Genomic DNA, 18,526 nt, shown 5'->3' with positions numbered 1-18,526 from the left:
AAAGAAAACCTAAAAATACTGAATATGAAGCTTTGTTTTGATTGATTTTGGATGCTCCTATTATTTCAAGCTTTGTATACTGATCCTTCAGCTTAACTGAGCACAGCATTGCACTGCACTATATCATATTTATCCCAATAATGATAGTTATCTAAACCTTGCCTTTTAGTAGAGGTAGAAATCTAACATTGGATCATCCTCCTAAGACTCATCACTAATCTGTCAAAAGCCATCAAGTTTAGATTTTCTGCAGATCCTATCTCACCCTTGGTGATTGATAATTAATGCGATTATTAGGAGGGACTTCCTTTATCAATATAAATAGGAATTGTCCTGATTACTCCTTTTCAGTCCAAGTGATAAGATTGCTGTCCACCCTGGTTGCCACTGGCAGTAAGTTTATGTCTGATGTGCAGAGCATTGATTCTACCACGTAGAGAGAGGTCTGTGCTTTAAGTTAATGTTGCTGCGTGAGTCTTTGACTTACGGCAGGGTATGAGTGTACTTTGAGGCTGCTTTATATGCCATTCTGCTGCAAATTTTTCCATATAGAGCTGCCTTCTCTTTGACAGTTGCAAATTTCTGGAAAATCTCTGCAGGTTTTAGTAGTATATAACTCACCGTCTTGTATTTCAAGGACATAAAAACATGCATAAGAGAATGATTTGTACACCACTCTTGATGGATTTCACTATTGGTATTGCCGCTCTCATTGTTAAAGGTACTTCATATCACTCTTGAGAGAAAGAATTAATGTAAGAAAATCTTTAAATCAAATGTGGCTGAGTTCTTAAGCTTCTGGTATGTTCCATCTGCTGGTTAAACTGTAGTTATCTGTGACTAAAAGAGGAATGGACAAAGTGGAACAGAAGCAGGTCAGAGTGAGGCAAAGTGTCCACACTTGGGCTGACTCCAGCAGATGAATTTGGCAGTCTTTGTTGCATTGTGTGAGAGAGGGAAGAAATCATTGGGTTAGAAAGGTGTCACACAGTTTAAACATGGATGGTATCTGTGAAATATGTGATGCTCAATAATGTCTCTGAGAGTGGGGAGAACAAAATAACCCCCCCAAAAAAATCAGTGCCACCAATTTTCAGTTTTCAAGGAGAATAAACGGAATTACAGAACTTGATTTCACAATACTACAAAAAATGGAATTTGACTTATTTATACACTGTAAACCAGTGACTCTGCAGAAGATCTGAGCAATAACCTTTAAATATTGCTATGGGATCCAGAACTATTGTTTGAGTGGGTGGCTTCAAAATGTCTAATTTAGGTCTATGAAGGAAAAAGTTACAATTTTTAAAAAGTGTATTCATTCATTCTCGGGATGTGAGCATCGCTGGCAAGGCCAGCATTCATTGCTCATCCCTGGTTGCCCTGAGAAAGTCATGGTGGGCTGCCTTCTTGAACCACTGCAATATTGTTTGTAGCGGTTTCATATAACCAAGTGGTTTACTAGGCCATTTCAGAGGGCAGTTAAGAGTCAACCACATTGGTATGGGACTGGAGTCACATATAGGCCAGACTGGGTAAGGACGGCAGGTTTCCTTCCCTAAAGGATATTAGTGAACCAGATGGGTTTTTACAACAATCCAACAGCTCCATGTGTTATGAAAATGTAAATGTTAGTGTTTCATTTAATCATTCAAAATAGTTATTCAGAAAAGGATGTAACCGATTAAAGCAATTCTTATTTCCTTTAGTGCATCTTTGAGGTGGGTCATAAACTGGAAAATGCCACTTTGCAGCCTCTCTAGTACTTTCTATTTAATATTCTCAACATTAGCCTTTTTAAATAAATTCTCCAAAAATAAAATCTAGCTTTGGAGTATACAGTATTCCCAGTGGTAGAATTGGGGGATCACTTGTGGAGTTCTTCAATATGCTGTGAAGAGGAATAACCAGCTGCAAGAGCAATCTTTATTGAGTCATGCACTATATTTACACAAGATCCCTCAAAATAAAAATGTGTCGTTAAGAACACAGTGGAATAAATTTTGTTGCTGGCTCTCAAACTATATAAAATGCTGTCGTTGACTGAAATAATGCATGCGGTTCAGTCAATAATGAACTCTAATAACCTGCAGGGTGTGCTGACCTCCAGTCCCTTGATACCATGCAACCTATGGAAAGAAAACGTCAGGGTTATATCCATGAACTGATTCAGACTGAAGAGAGGTACATGGATGATTTGCAGCTGGTTTTAGAGGTAAGGACTGGCAGAACTGAATGACTACTGTATTTTATAAAAATTGAGCTAAGGAGAGGTGATGTGATGCTTCAGTGCATTTTTCCATAACTGTGGTGGGATTCAGGTTCAATTTCCCCATGCTGGTGATGTCTGCTTTCAACCATATGCTGTGGGAACATGTCAAGTAAAGGCCAGATATCACTTCTTGTGGTAGGGACAAAAGAGAAAATCAGAACGCTATCACTGGCTTGCCTACAGCAGCTTAAAACCGCACAGACAAACCAGGGAGCAGTTCACTCTCGGCTGAGGATGGTTTACAGTCAAATAGAGGGATTTCGTACAAGATATTTTATTAAAGCAACTGAATAGACAAATTAATTGAAGTACCTAGTATCTTGCCATATAATTTTGCAATCAAACACAGTTTTTACCAGACAATCTGCTTTTACACAAAATAATTGATTCTGTTGTGGTATCTTGAAATGTAAACCAAAACTTTGATCTTTTGATGGAGGGGTGGGGAGGAGGAGATCAGTTTTTATTTTACAGTAAGAAATGAAGAGTTACATGATGGAAGAGAAATTTGATCTTTGAAAATTAAACTCTTGTACACTTGAAGAATTGAACGGTGTACTTGCACGTTCTGTTTTGCAGGTTTTTCAGAAACAAATGGCTGAATCCGGGCTTATGTCAGAATCTGATCTGGGAACAATCTTTGTGAACTGGAAAGAACTCATTATGCCCAACACTAAACTGTTTAAGTAAGTATGTGTGTGTGTTTTTGGCTGGGGAGCCTTGTCTTGCATGAGTCTTATAAAAGTGGCTTCTTCTTTGTGGTAGAATTATCAACATTTTACTAATTAGTACACCGGCTGTTTCATGCTATTAGAAATATCATGTGCAAGCTCATTTGATGGCCTAGTGGGTAAAGACACTAGGCACTACTAAATCATACAGACCAGAGATTCCCAGGTTCAATTCTAGGTCTGTGGTGAGTTTGTTGATCTCAACTGGGGTAGCAATGGGGGTGCTGCAGTTAGCCTCAATGTGCTCAGCTGAGCGAGGGTGGGTAGAGTGGAAAATCAGCAAAGATTCCCAGTCCTCATTTATCACTGTCCAGCGATGCAAGTTGAACCTGTATGATGATTGGGTAAGGACAGAATTTGGGCTTAAGGGTGATGTCTTCACAGTGGACTAGCCTGACACTATTCACCATCTCAGATCAGTATCTTGCTATTTTTGGCATTAATTGGACAAGTAGCGAGAGGCCAGAAGAGTGTGGTGTTTGACCTCAGCAGGAATTCTGCCTTGAGTTGTAGTTGGATAGGAATTTCTTAGAATTCATACTTGTGTGAAGTGAGTAAGTGAAGTTTGATTCTTGCGAAAGTTTGGTATTAGTGGGAATTTAAGCTAACACTACATTTTTAAGTTAGACACAGAGGATCAATAATGCAGGGAGACCTCATGATATGCATGGAGTGCGATATGTGGGCCTTCATGGATTCACAGTACATTCAGGGGCAGCACATTTGCTCTAAGTGCCAGAAAATCAATTCTCTGAAGTAAAGGGATCACTGTGCTTGAGCAGCAATTGGCCACGCTCCGCAGCATCAGAGAGGATGAGAGATTTCTGGATCGTGCTCTTCAGAATGTGGTCACCTCAAACCTCAGATTTTATCTTGTATAAGAAGAACTGCTGGTAGTGTTTCTGCTTCATTTACTTTGAGTTGTATGACAATTGCCTGAGTTTTATTATCCATGGTTCAAGGGCTCTGCGTGTGAGGAAGAAGACTGGAGGGGAGAAGATGCCAGTGCAAATGATTGGAGACATCCTGGCAGCAGAGCTGTCACATATGCAGGCCTACATCCGATTTTGCAGTTGCCAGTTAAATGGAGCAGCCATACTTCAGCAGAAAACTGATGAAGAGCCAGAGTTTAAAGATTACCTTAAGGTATGAAAAAGGATTTTTCTTTGTCTTTGAAAAACATTCCAAAATATTTTACACACTGATACGTTTTGTAAGCCTGTTCCTTGTCTGTTTTACCAGCCTATATTAAAACTTACATTTTGGCCACGTAAGGCTGGGAGAGCATGTTTGCTTTCTCAGCCGATGACCAATTTGTGAAATTCAAACACGGACAGCTGATACTGGCTTGTCCTCCCTGTTTGGGGATAGTGTTACATTGAAGGCCCTTCAATTAAATTGTGCGAAATGTATCTTAATCCTCACCGTGCATTATGATAAGATAAACAGCATGGCTTTTTTAAGGTATTTGGTTAGACTCCCAATCCTCCTCGGGTCCTAGTTTGGTTGAATTTCCTAAAATTGCTATGCTAGAGCCTCATCTACTAAGATAAAGCAGCCCGCTTGATTGGCACCCCATCCACCACCCTAAACATTCACTCCCTCCACCACCGGCGCACTGTGGCTGCAGTGTGCACCATCCACAGGATGCACTGCAGCAACTCGCCAAGGCTTCTTCGACAGCACCTCCCAAACCCGCGACCTCTACCACCTAGAAGGACAAGGGCAGCAGGCGCATGGGAACAACACCACCTGCACGTTCCCCTCCAAGTCACACACCATCCCGACTTGGAAATATATCGCCGTTCCTTCATTGTTGCTGGGTCAAAATCCTGGAACTCCCTTCCTAACAGCCCTGTGGGAGAACCGTCACCACACGGACTGCAGCGGTTCAAGAAGGCGGCTCACCACCACCTTCTCGAGGGCAATTAGGGATGGGCAATAAATGCCGGCCTCGCCAGCGACGCCCACATCCCGTGAACGAATATAAAAAAAATAAATAAATAAATTTTGCTGTCTTTCCAGTTGTACATAAAAGGATTATACCTCACTGTTGTTATCTCACTCTTGAGAAATCAAGCTGTTTCTTAATTTAGTTCTCGAACATAGTAGACCTTAAAGCTGAGAAAAATGTCATTACCAACAAGCCAGGGGATCAACCCTGGTTCAATGAGGAGTGTAGAAGAGCATGCCAGGAGCAGCACCAGGCGTACCTAAAAATGAGGTGCCAACCTGGTGAAGCTACAACTCAGGACTACATGCATGCTAAACAGCGGAAGGAACATGCTACAGACAGAGCTAAGTGATTCCACAACCAACGGATCAGATCAAAGCGCTGCAGTCCTGCCACATCCAGTCGAGAATGGTGGTGGACAATTAAACAACTAACGGGAGGAGGAGGCTCTGTAAACATCCCCATCCTCAATGATGGCAGAGTCCATCATTGAGGATGGGGATGATCCATCTCGGCCTATTCCTGATATCCTCACCATCACAGAAGCTAGTCTTCAGCCAATTCGATTCACTCCATGTGATATCAAGAAATGGCTGAGTGCATTGGATACAGCAAAGGCCATGGGCCCCGACAACATCCCAGCTGTAGTGCTGAAGACTTGTGCTCCAGAACTAGCCGCGCCTCTAGCCAAGCTGTTCCACTACAGCGACAACACTGGCATCTACCCGACAATGTGGAAAATTGCCCAGGTATGTCCTGTCCACAAGAACCAGGACAAATCCAACCCAGCCAATTATCGCCCCATCATTCTACTCTCAATCATCAGCAAAGTGATGGAAGGTGTCGTCGACAGTGCTATCAAGCAGCACTTACTCACCAATAACCTGCTCACTGATGCTCAGTTTGGGTTCTGCCAGGACCACTCGGCTCCAGACCTCATTACAGCCTTGGTCCAAATACGGACAAAAGAGCTGAATTCCAGAGGTGAGGTGAGAGTGACTGCCCTTGACATCAAGGCAGCATTTGACTGAGTGTGGCACCAAGGAACCCTAGTAAAATTGAAGTCAGGGGGAAAACTCTCCAGTGGCTGGAGTCATACCTAGCACAAAGATTGTAGTGGTTGTTGGAGGCCAATCATCTCAGCCCCAGGGCATTGCTGCAGGAGTTCCCCAGGGCTGTGTCCAAGGCCCAACCATCTTCAGCTGCTTCATCAATGACTTTCCCTCCATCATAAGGTCAGAAATGGGGATGTTCGCTGATGATTGCACAGTGTTCAGTTCCATTCGCAACCCCTCAGATAACAAAGCAGTCCGGGCTCGCATGCAGCAAGACCTGGACAACATCCAGGCTTGGGCTGATATGTGGCAAGTAACATTTGTGCCAGGCAATGACCATCTCCAACAAGAGAGAGTCTAACCATCTCCCCTTGACATTCAACGGCATTACCATCGCCGAATCCCCCACCATCAACATCCTGGGGGTCACCATTGACCAGAAACTTAACTGGACCAGCCATATAAATACTGTTGCTACAAGAGCAGGTCAGAGGCTGGGTATTTTGCGGTGAGTGACTCACCTCCTGACTCCCCAAAGCCTTTCCACCATCTACAAGGCACGAGTCAGGAGTGTGATGCAATACTCTCCACTTGCCTGGATGAGTGCTGCTCCAACAACACTCAAGAAGCTCAAAACCATCCAGGACAAAGCAGCTCGCTTGATTGGCACCCCATCCACCACCCTAAACATTCACTCCCTTCACCACCGGCGCACAGTGGCTGCAGTGTGTACCATCCACGGGATGCACTGCAGCAACTCGCCAAGGCTTCTTTGACAGCGCCTCCCAAACCCGCGACCTCTACCACCTAGAAGGACAAGAGCAGGAGGTGCATGGGAATAACACCACCTGCACGTTCCCCTCCAAGTCACGCACCATCCCGACTTGGAAATATATCGCCATTCCTTCGCTGGGTCAAAATCCTCAAACTCCTTTCCTAACTGCACTGTGGGAGAACCTTCACCACACGGACTGCAGCGGTTCAAGAAGGCAGCTCACCACCACCACCTTCTCAAGGGCAATTAGGGATAGGCGATAAATGCTGGCCTCGCCAGTGACGCCCACATCCCATGAACGAATAAAAAAAAGAAGTGCTTAATGTGTGAGCTGTAACTAAATTGCCAGGGACTTGTAATCTAATTTAGATCCAGATTTTTTGGGTTGTTCAAAGCCTTTGTTTATTCTTTTTGAAAAAAAATCCCATAAACTAAGTTATGAGATAAGCATATAAGTATATTAAAAATGTGGGTGATTGTTCAGAAATGAGGGTGAATTGGAAGGTCTGAAATTTGCTAGCCCTCAGATGGTATTGTCCTTACTACAAAAACTCTCCTACTGAGTATATTGAATGTGATACTGGCAGCCATATGGCAACTATTCTCCAAAGATGAAACCTTTAGAGCATTGAAACCTGTTAAGTTCTTAAATCCAGTTGAGCTTGTAGAGGAAAAGGGAATATTTAGGAAGAGAAAATGAAAAATAAGTTTGTTAACTTTTTTGGATTATGTCAAGATCTCTTTGGTGATGAATTAAGCTCCTTTGAGAGGATTACATGGTATCATCAGATGCAGGATGCTCGCTATCCTTTAATGTTTCCTCAATGATGATAGTTCTAGAATAGAAACAGCTTGAAATCTTGGATTGTCTCCAAATGGACAATGTTGTTAGACGGACTTTGAACACTTGGGATGAGAGGGTTTTCCAAAGGGGAGAGATTGAGTAGAATGGGCCTATATTCTCTGGAGTTTAGAAGAATGAGAGGTGATCTCATTGAAATGTATAAAATTCTTCGAGGGCTTGACAGGGTGGATGCTGAGAGGCTGTTTCCCTGGCTGGAGAGTCTAGAACTGGGGGCATAGTTTCAAAATAAGGGGTCGGCCATTTAGGACTGAGATAAGGAGAAATTTCTTTACTCAGAGGGTTGTGAATCTTTGGAATTCTCTACCCCAGAAGGCTGTGGATGCTCAGTCGTTGACTATATTCAAGACTGAGATCGATGGATATTTGGACACTGAAGGAATCAAGGGATATGGGGATAGGGCGGGAAAGTGGAGTTGAGGTCGAAGATCAACCATGATCTTATTGAATGGTGGAGCATGCTCGAGGAGCTGCTCCACCATTCCTGCTCCTATTCTTATGTTCTTATGAAATACTATTGTATAGGTAGGTTTAATCATTTTCTTCAAGTATGATGCTAGACAAGAAGTTTTCTGCAGGCCATTTGGCCATCAGAGACATTACACCAAATCTTATCCTCACCAAATGCTTTCAAGCAGGGATTACTAGAAAGAGATTGGAAGCAGGATTTCTCTTCAGGTGCTGCAGCCTAATCTGACACCCACACTGCTATCTGGTTGAGATCAGCAATCTCAGCATAGGCCAAGGATTGAACCTGGGATTGTCCTAGTCTGTATTCATGCCAGATGATGCATTTAGCCATTGAACCACCAGGGGAGCATTCTCTTTATAATTTTTCCAATCATTTGTACAGTGATGAGAGATAATACCGTAGTTAGTGATTTGTGCATACGCTCCATGAAAAAAATGACGATAGTTATTTTTTTCTTGTTTCTTCCCCTCCCCACTCTTCCTAATGTCTTTGCTGGGGACTGGTTCCATGGCATCTTCCAGCACCATGCCCAACCGGACATTATTTATGCATGGGGGCATTACAGCCGAGCCCAATCCTGTCTTCATCCAACATCCATGCATATGCCCTTTGTAGTGGGATTGTTGGATACTGATTAGGAGTGGGGTACCCTGGCTGATTTGCCAACATGTCCCTTTCTGTCACCCAAGAATGCTCAGGCAAAAATGAGTGCTCCTACCACTGCACTGACTGTGATCAGGTAACTCAGCACAGAACTGTCAACCCATCTGTTGACTGCATAAACTCACTTATGCCATTGAGGAAGCTTACAAGTTGTTAACATAGTGCATTAGAAATGACTTGCGCTATGTATGTCTGGTAAAACCATTGAAGTTTACAGCACAAAGGAAAAGTCATTCAGCCCATTTTGTCTGTGCCAGCTACAACAATCCAAAACAAATTTCTCCCTTGTGCTACCCTAATAGCACTGTGTACCTTTCTTAACTTCAATATTTATCCAATTTTTGGATGTAATGGTCTCTGCTTCAACCACTCCCTGTGGTAAAGCATTCAATGTTCCAACACCCCTCTGTCTGAAGAGATATCCCTCAATCTCTCCCCTCACTCTGTTAGTAATAATTCTATATTGATGACCCCCTATCACTGGTTCCCCAACTAGAAAAGTAGTCTTTCCCCATTCATTCTATCAAACCTGTCATAATTTTAAAAGTATCTGTTAAATCTCATCTTAGCTTTCTGTACTCCAGTGGAAATAGGCCCAGTTTCTCAAGTCTCTCCTCAAAGCTATAGTTTCCCATCCCTGGTATCATCGTGGTCAACCCACACTGTAGCTTTAATGTCCTTTCATAGGGCATCATCGTGATGTACAAGGCTGCACAAGTATATGGGATCGACGAGATGGACCAGTGGATCTTTTCCTGTCAATCATGTTTGTATGTTCTATAATGAGGCACCCAAAACTGCAGACATACTCATAACTGTGGTTTAACCAGTGTTTTGTACAAATTTATCACTTATTTAACCTTTACACTCTGTTTAAGTTTTTAAAACCCAAAATGATATTGGCCTTTAATGGCTTTATCTACCTACACTGCACTTTCATGGAATTATATGTTTGAACCCCTAGGTTTCTCTGTTCATCCACATCCTTCAGAGTCTTTCAATTGAATGTACACTCCCATTCCTTTTTCTTCTTTCAAAAATGTATTACCTTACACATGTCCACGTTGAATTGCATCTGCCACTTGTCTGCCCATTCCACGAACCTATCTTTGTCCTCCTGAAGTCTTTTACAGTCCTCCTTGTTGTTTGCTAAACCTCTTACTTTTGAGTTGTCAGCAAATTTTGAGATTGCGTTCCTTATACCCAAGTCCAATTCACCTATATATGCCGAGAAGAAAAGTGGACCCAATGTTATTAAGATTTAGCTTTTCTTTTTCTTATCTAAAAGGTGTTGATTTAAGTATAAGCGGTTAATGACCATTACCAAGCAATATCTGTGTTGATCCTTTTCAGTAATTGTCCAATTTTTTTCCCCCCACAGAAATTGGCCTCTGACCCTCGATGTAAAGGAATGCCACTTTCTAGCTTCTTACTGAAGCCTATGCAGAGGATTACACGTTATCCACTTATTATTAAGAATGTAAGTGCATTCTTGCACAATAGTTCCTGATGTTGCAGCATAAAATTACTAGTCAGCCTTTCAGTTATCCATGTTTTTAAAATCTATTTGTTGTTATAAATCTTGACATTGTATATTTAAATGCTGTTAAAACAAACTGTTTATTAAAACACACCAGGGTGTTGCGTGCTCTGATATCTTACTTTCCATAAATCTATGTGACTTCAGCAGCACAGCCACCTTCAACTGAAGGTCGCAGGTTATGCCACCTTTACATTGGCCCTCATTAGTCCAGATTCCGGAAGATCCACATCCAGGAGCTGGCTCCCAATGTTTACATAACTAAATCCACTCTCTTATCCGAGTGGCAAGATGGTAGACCCAGTTTTTATAAGTCTACAATTCTATTCCCGGAATAAGAGAACCAGATTGAGTAGTTGAAACTAAGAGAGACGAATCACACGCCAGCCTCCCAGAATCCAAACTAAACCGATTCCAGAAAAGTAACAACTTTAGAAATCAAGACATTAAATTAAGAAGGTATCCATTGCAACTTTTTTTTTTACACAAAAGATAATTACTTGTGAAATAGGTTACCAAGTCGAAGTGAATAGTATGAATGGATTTAAGAGGCAGTTGAATGTGAGAAGGGACAGAAAACAGAGAGTAGGGATAAACGGGTCATTTTCCAGTTGGCAGGCTGTAACTAATGGAGTGCTGCAAGGATTGGTGCTTGGGCCTTAACCAATTGCAATCTATATCAATGACTTGGATGAAGGGACTGAGTGTAATGTACCTATATTAGCTGACAATACAAGCTAGATGGGAAAGTAAGCTGTGAGGCGGACACAGAGTCTGCAAAGGGGTAAGGACAGGTTAACTGAATGGGCAAGAAGGTGGCAGGTGGAGTATAATGTGGGGAAATGTGAGGTTATTCGCTTTGGTAGGAAGAATAGAAAAACAGAATAATTTTTTTAAATGGTGAGAAATTATTAAATGTTGGTGTCCAGAGAGACTTGGGTGTCCTGGTAGAAGAATCACAAAAAGTTAGCATGCAGGCAATTAGGAAAGCAAATGGCTTATTGGCCTTTATTGCGAGGGGATTGGAGTACAAGAATAAGGAAGTCTTACTACAATTGTACAGGGCTTTGGTGAGACCTCACCTGGATACTGCGTACAGTTTTGGTCTCCTTATCTAAGGAAGGATATACTTGCCTTAGAGGCGGTGCAACAAAGGTTCACTAGATTAATTCCTGGGATGAGACGGTTGTCCTATGAGGCGAGGTTGAGTAGATTGGGCCTATACTCTCTGGAGTTTAGAAGAATGAGAGGTGATCTCATTGAAACATAAGATTCTGAGGGGGCTTGACAGGGTAGATGCTGAGAATTTGTTTCCCCTGGCTGGAGAGAACTGGAGGGCATAGTCGCAGCCTAAGGGGTCGGCCATTTAAGACTGAGATGAGGAGGAATTTCTTCACTCAGAGGGTTGTGAATCTTTGGAATTCTCTACCCTAGAGGGCTGTGGATGCTCAGATGTTGAGTATATTTTCCCTCACAGATAAGATAGATTTTTGGACTCTAGGGGAATTAAGGGATATGGGGATCAGGCAGGAAAGTGGCATTGAGGATGAAGATCAGCCATGATCTGATTGAATGGTGGAGCAGGATGATGGATCCGTATGGCCTACTCCTGCTCCTATTTCTTATGTTCTTATGTTAAGGGAAGAGATTGAGCAATATGATGAAGAGATATGTAGATGGGTTGAGATCAGAGAGAAAGCGACAGGCTCATCACGTCAATTGAGCTTTTCATGTTCATAAAAATTCTTATGTTCTAATGACCCCACTGAAATGTTGATGTAGGGAGGGAGGCTGAAATTCTTCTTTAAATGGCACCTTAAGCAGATCACATAAGTTACTCAAGTATCTAGGGTAAACAAATATTCTGACTCCATGAAAATGCCAAATCTAATTTAACAGAATTCTATGGACTTTTTTTTAAGGATTACTCCAGGGAAGACTCTCAGAATGATGCATGAAGTAGTCGATTGTAAACTGAATAAAATAACGTGCAAGGAAGTTTCGCATTCATTTTTTAAACAAAGGAATTGGACAACTGAGTCATTGTTACAAAGGCTTATTCCAATAGGCTTCTCTGGAGTATTTCTATGAAAACTTACTTCTGAAAATAGAAATTTTGGCAGTTGTGACTGATGTATTATGGTCCCAGAGAAGGATATTCACTGGAACTTACCGACAAACCAGTCACGTACACTCAAAAATTTAATTTGTTGTACAAAGCTCTTTGAAATGTTTCAGTGAGATAAAGCATTATAAGTGTGAATTTTTTTTTTCGAAGAAATAGGATCTTTACATCTGGGATTATGCAGAGATGTTCAGAGCAGACCATCTATTGATAACTTATTTCACAATAACTGCAGATTTTGGAAAACACTCCGGAGAATCATGCAGACCATAGCCATTTGAAGTTGGCATTGGAGCGCGCAGAGGAGCTGTGTTCCCAAGTGAATGAAGGTGTGCGTGAGAAGGAAAACTCTGAAAGGCTGGAGTGGATTCAGTCACACGTTCAATGTGACGGACTGGCAGAGGTGAGGATGCACGGGTCGCTTGTGTGGCCTTGTTTGCAAATAATCAATATTAGTTTAATTGTGTGGCAGCCTTCTTGATGGGGGCAGGTAGGGATTTGATACCATTCAACACTCTGTAATTGAAAGAGAGAATTCATTAATTTAATCTGATTGCTATTCAGATTCATTAGAAGATTGTGCCTCCAAGTGATTGCTATGACTCAGCATTCCACCTTTCAATTGCGTTTTGCAGTGAACAGGAATACTTGTTTCTTACCTGTGTCTTCTGTTTTATTACTTGAAGGGAAAACTGATTAAATTTTCATTGCATTTCCCTCCCACACTGCTTAACCTTGATCACTGGGTGTGCAGGTCAGAATTCAAGCAAGGCCTAGTTTGTACAGTCATTAGACAAGGTCTCTGATTGCTTCCCTGTGGTTAGTTCTATAGTGCATACCTAGATAACCTTATAACTACATAAAAATGATTCAATATCACACCTGACCTCAATATTGCAATATATTACTTTGTTATTGCCTATTAATCCCAAAATATTAGATAAAAAGAAAGCAATAAAAGTTGGAAATCTGAAATTAGAAGAATCTGCAAATGGTGAAAATACACACAGAATGAGTACCATTGGGAAGAAAAAAGATTGGTTAACATTTCAGGTTCTGGTGAAGGATTACATCTAAAATATTAACATATGTTTGGATATCCAGCATTTTGTGTTTTTTAAAAAATTCTTTAAACATTAGTTTGGACAAACCATGAATCATGAATGTATTTTTCTGCCCTACAATAAAGATTAATACATGTTCTGTGCTCCAGATTGATCTGCTCAAAGCAAAAAATTCTGAAGATAAACAGCGTCCCTCAGCATCTGTAAATAGAAAAGGCATGTTCATGTTCCGAGTGTAAAACATTCATCAGAACAGGGTCTGTTCAGAAGCTCTACACCCAAAATGTTAACTTCTTTTCCCTTTATAGCTGCTGACTGACCTGCTATGTTTCAACAGCATTTTCTATTTCTATTACAAACTTCCAGCATTTGCAGTTTTTTTTCTTTTTATTCAATCTGCCCAAAATAATTCCACACGCCAGATGAAAATCGTGTCATACACTTTGCTATTTTATTTGTGAAGTTACGTTTGTAGATGGTGTATTGCAGTTGTAATTTGGAAATCCAATTCTTTCTAAAGCTGCAACGCTGCAATCAATCAGTGAGATCTTTGTCACTGAGGCATTTATTGAGATTAATATGCACTAGCCTTGAAAAATCAATAGCCTTCACTTCTGATGTCCACTTGTTTCTTTATAGAGAACTCTTAGTCCACAATGCATCTAAATTCAAGTCTTGTTCAGTGTTAGATCTGGCCAATTAGCTTGCGCAGACGGATCAAAGCAGTTCAAATTGGATAGCTGATTATTATATATTAAAAATAGTAGGAGGGCCACAATATTCCATTTCAAAATGCATTGAAAAATCCTATGGCAACAGACCCATGTTGGTTTTTAAATGTTAAATTATGCTGTGATGGGCATTTACAGTGATAAACGTTTGTAATGCTAACATTAGCTTCAAACCCAATACTGCTGCAGAAACTTTTAACTGTCAGGCAGCCTGCACTTCCTCCAGTGAAGCCACTGAGTGACACCAGAGAATTCCTTTTCCCCACAGGACAAACCCAATTTTCACTCTTTCCAATCCTCACAAGCGAATTTCTCCAAACCCCCCCTTCCCCCTCAGAAAAAGGTAGGCGCTAAGCTGCTAATAATTCCCATAACCTCCACCCCGAGTGCCATTGATTCTGATTCTGCCAGCCAATGTAGGACCACCCTACTGGTAGTGATTTTTAACCAGCACGTGCAATGTTGTCCCACTGCTGCCTGTCTTCTCCCCCTAGCCACAGAAAGAGGAGTTTCACCCAGTCCCCCTCTGGGCAGTACTGCCTTTGAGCCCCCATCAGCAAGTTGTTGTACTAACCCCATCACTCTCCTGTGCACATTCTTAACTTGTAGCTGGTTATCCCTGATGGCATTGATCCTGAGGTCCTGTGAGCGAGTACCTGGCATTCCCAACCCCTCCTCCCCACATATACCGTTCCTCACTCCTGCTCATTACTGAGCAGCATGTTAGCTATCTGCCACCCCATCACTGAAGAACATTTTCTCCTTTGCAAACCCTCTCACCAGTTTTTTGGCTTTCATCCCCCTTCCTCTAATGATCAGCAGTTTTTATCCATTGCCTCCCCACTTTGAGAAGTTCTAGCGCCTCATCATCTCCCTCTTCCCTTTCCCCTCTCCTCATCTCTGTACTCCTCTACAACTTCCCCCTCTTGCTCCCCCTCTCCTTTCCATCTGCCTCCACTCCCACCCACCCCCCACACCTCCACCTCCCCTTCACTCCCACCCCCCCCACCTTTCCCTCCAATCTCACTTGACTGGAATCCTATGCCTTGGTGTGCAACCCTGCAGGAGATCGATTAGCAATATATTAAATTTTCTATGCATGTCGTGCACTCCTTAGTTGGTTACGCCTCTTGGTTACATTGTAATTGGATTTTCCCATTATAGAGCCACCTGCCTGCAGCAGCACGCTTCTACCAGTAGATGGAGCTTCTCGAGCTCCTCCTACCTATATCTACAGTCTCTGAGGGAAATTTGTTTTGCCTGACTTTCTGTGGGGAATCCACCCGAGTTGCAGCTGGTTAGAAGTGAAGTTTGGAATTCTGCCAGTAGAAGACCCTAGAAAATGTAAATATGGCTAGACTATGACATTTACTATGACATTTTATGTATTCAGAACAGGAAAAGATCAGACCCATTTTTGTCTGATCTCATCTCAGCCTTTTCTCTCTTCACTCCTTCCACCCACTTCCGTGGAGATGCAAAACTACAGAGTCCTGTAGCCAATTTAGGAGTCCTCCATCAAAAGTTCCTCTCCAACTCCTCACAGACGATCAGGCAGTTTCTAGGCTGACTCAAACACACTAATTAATTTCTAGGATAATTAGGCTTACCTTTCATATGCCGTGATGACCTCATTTTCCAAATGTCTTGAAGGACTGTGAAGAATCGGTCCTACTCCCACCTCCGGAATCCTGTTCCACAGGTCAATCACGCTCTGCAAAAAATCATTGCACATCCAACCTCAGTCGCTGTTTCTCAGTTTATATGGGTGGCTGAAGATACCTAAAGGTAGGACAATGCATTGATTCCTTGAACAAAAGGTGATAGAGTTTGAAAGGAAAGGACATTCAAAGCAGAAAGTATAAATGGGTTGAAGAAACAGTTAGATGTGCTTCTAGACGGAGAAGGCATTGAAAGATACAGTGAGGAGACAGGTAGGTAGGTGGGTCGATCTATCAAAAAGCGACACGTAAAATTGAATCCAATATTGGACACCTGGAATTTTGAGTGGACTCCTCCTTTCAACAAGTGAAAGCTAATCGTTCATTTAATCAATAATTCCAGCTGGCTTCCAAAGCACACTCAGTCTCTAAAGAGTACCTGTAAGAAACACCAAATCTTGCATATCTAATCCTTTGGATAATTTAACATTTTTGTGTGCTTGTGTTTTCAGCACATTGTTTTCAACTCCATTACAAACTGCTTGGGACCACGGAAGCTGCTGCACAGTGGAAAACTTTACAAAACAAAGAGCAACAAAGAGTTGTACGGCTTCCTTTTCAACGATTTCCTGCTGCTCACCTATATAGCGAAACAAACGTTTATTTCATCAGGCTCCGAAAAACTGTTCAGCTCTAAATGTAACTCACAGTTTAAAATGTACAAAACGGTAGGTCTGGTAGAAGCATATGTAGATATCACCTCAGGTGAACTTCAAAATGCATGATTCAGATGTGGCTTGTAGGTCAAGAGTTAGCGATGTTTTATTGATGGCGGGCAGAGAGATAAACAAAGCTTGAGTCCTCCTCCCCCTTTTCTCCCAAAGACACTCACTCACGCTGGACTTCCGTTTTCAAGAGAACCAGCCACCCTTCAGTGTTGTCGTGCATAAACCTAGACAGTAAGTCTCGGCAGGCTATCCGGCCATCACAGCCTAAGCTCAATTCTGCCTCCACTTGTGTACTTTCCAGCAGAAGTCACTGGAATAGTGGATTGAGGACCTATGCTGATTTCTGAAATCCCTTACCCGGCCCACTGAGGCCTGTACAACTGCCCCAGCTGCGAGCAGAACCTTATTTATGTGTGTGATTTATGTGACCTCCTTTCATTAAAACACATGCAAATGAGATGTGACTACGCAAAGACTTTTACTAAATCAGTCAAAACTAAATACTTAAAAAGTTTTGAGACGAAAAAAAACGTGAATGTCAGACTTAACTTCTCAGATCCCAGAATTCAATAACCTTGGAGACTTTATAGTTGGGTAAATAAACATGGAAGAGATTTTCTCGAGAATGTCTTACCAGCTGCAGTATAATGGCATCCAGAAAAATGTGCACCTTTTGCTTGCAGTTTTTTTTTAAACTTACACTGTCTCCTGTGCTTTATTCAAAAATGGCTGATTGTCCTCTCTAATCAGCTCTTTTCAAACTGTATTACAGTTCAAAGTACATGAATGTTCAGAGAACTGAACCAATAGAAAACTTTTAATAAGCTTAACAGCCTTGACCCTTTTTCCTTGAATTTATGTGCATTTTGAGCCAGTGAGGGAAGGCTTGTCTCCAAAAATTAAAAATAAGTATACCATATTCCTTCAGCTACACTCCTGGGGAGTAGTACAGCTGACAGAGGCACTGTGTGCGGTCTTTTAATAACGGTGTTTGGACAAAATCTTGACATGTTGCAACCTAAGGTGAGTGAAATGATTATTTTGCATTGAACGACCAGTTGCCAATTTCTTCCACTTTTATGTGTTTTTAATTTAAACTGTTCTTCAAAGTACCTCTGAGAACCAATTGAAAGGTTTGCAGGTGTTGGGAGTGATTTGGATCCGGGGTTGGATTTTGCTTTGATCAAAAGGCTATAATTTAATTTTATTAAATTAATAAAAGCCTTGGCTCAGTGGTTGCACTCTGGTCTCCTAGTCAGAAGGTTGTGGGATCAAGCTCCGTAGATCTGAGCACATAATCTAGGCTGACACGTGATTGCGGTACTGAGGGAGTGCTGCACTGTCGGAGACGCCATCTCTCGGATGAGACGTTAAAGCAAAGCCCCATCTGCCCCCTCAGGTGGACGTAAAAGATCTCAGGTCACTATTTGAAGAAGAGCAGGGGAGTTCTCCCCGGTGTCCTGGCCAACAATTATCCCTCAACCAACATCACTCAAACATTATCTGGTCATTGATCTCATTTCTGTTTGTGGGACCTTGCTATGCACAAATTGGCTGCTGTGCTTCCCTATATTACAACAGTGACTACACTTCAAAAATACCTCATTGGCTGTGAAGCATTTTGGGACACCCCGAGGCCGTGAAAGGAACTATAGAAATTCAAGCTCGCTCTTAAAATTTATAATTCCAGTTGAACGATAGTGAATTTAGCGTAATCACTGTAATTGTTCACTTCTAAGTTGAGTATGTTCCTTTTTGTGGAGTTTTCAGTAAATGTATTAGATATAGAAGTAGGGGTGGTGCGTGTATGAAATTTGTTGAAGGGATCAAAGTGAATAACTGTAAAAACTACTTGGAAGAAAACATTTAAAGAAATCTGGGTCAGAAAGATCA

General features: G+C 41.8%; 1 protein-coding gene across 6 annotated transcripts in view; it reads left to right on the top strand.

Annotated features, from left to right (window-relative positions):
* The window catches only part of LOC137321812 (intersectin-2-like), a 218,164-nt gene that overhangs the window by 184,606 nt on the left and 15,032 nt on the right, over window positions 1-18,526 (top strand). For 5 of the 6 annotated variants that reach the window (XM_067984497.1, XM_067984500.1, XM_067984499.1 and 2 more), the window contains 6 exons: window positions 2,094-2,215; window positions 2,852-2,958; window positions 3,966-4,149; window positions 10,166-10,264; window positions 12,685-12,852; window positions 16,418-16,633. In XM_067984497.1, the coding sequence (XP_067840598.1) occupies window positions 2,094-2,215; window positions 2,852-2,958; window positions 3,966-4,149; window positions 10,166-10,264; window positions 12,685-12,852; window positions 16,418-16,633 (896 nt within the window). Of the gene's footprint in view, window positions 1-2,093; window positions 2,216-2,851; window positions 2,959-3,965; window positions 4,150-10,165; window positions 10,265-12,684; window positions 12,853-15,408; window positions 15,460-16,417; window positions 16,634-18,526 lie in introns of those variants that run through there. The other variant, XM_067984502.1, reaches the window with a different exon arrangement.

Source organism: Heptranchias perlo, chromosome 5 (genome assembly GCF_035084215.1).
Source record: "Heptranchias perlo isolate sHepPer1 chromosome 5, sHepPer1.hap1, whole genome shotgun sequence".
NCBI lineage: Eukaryota > Metazoa > Chordata > Chondrichthyes > Hexanchiformes > Hexanchidae > Heptranchias > Heptranchias perlo.
Note: the sequence above shows the minus strand (reverse complement) of the source record. Positions and strands in the feature narration are given on the sequence as shown.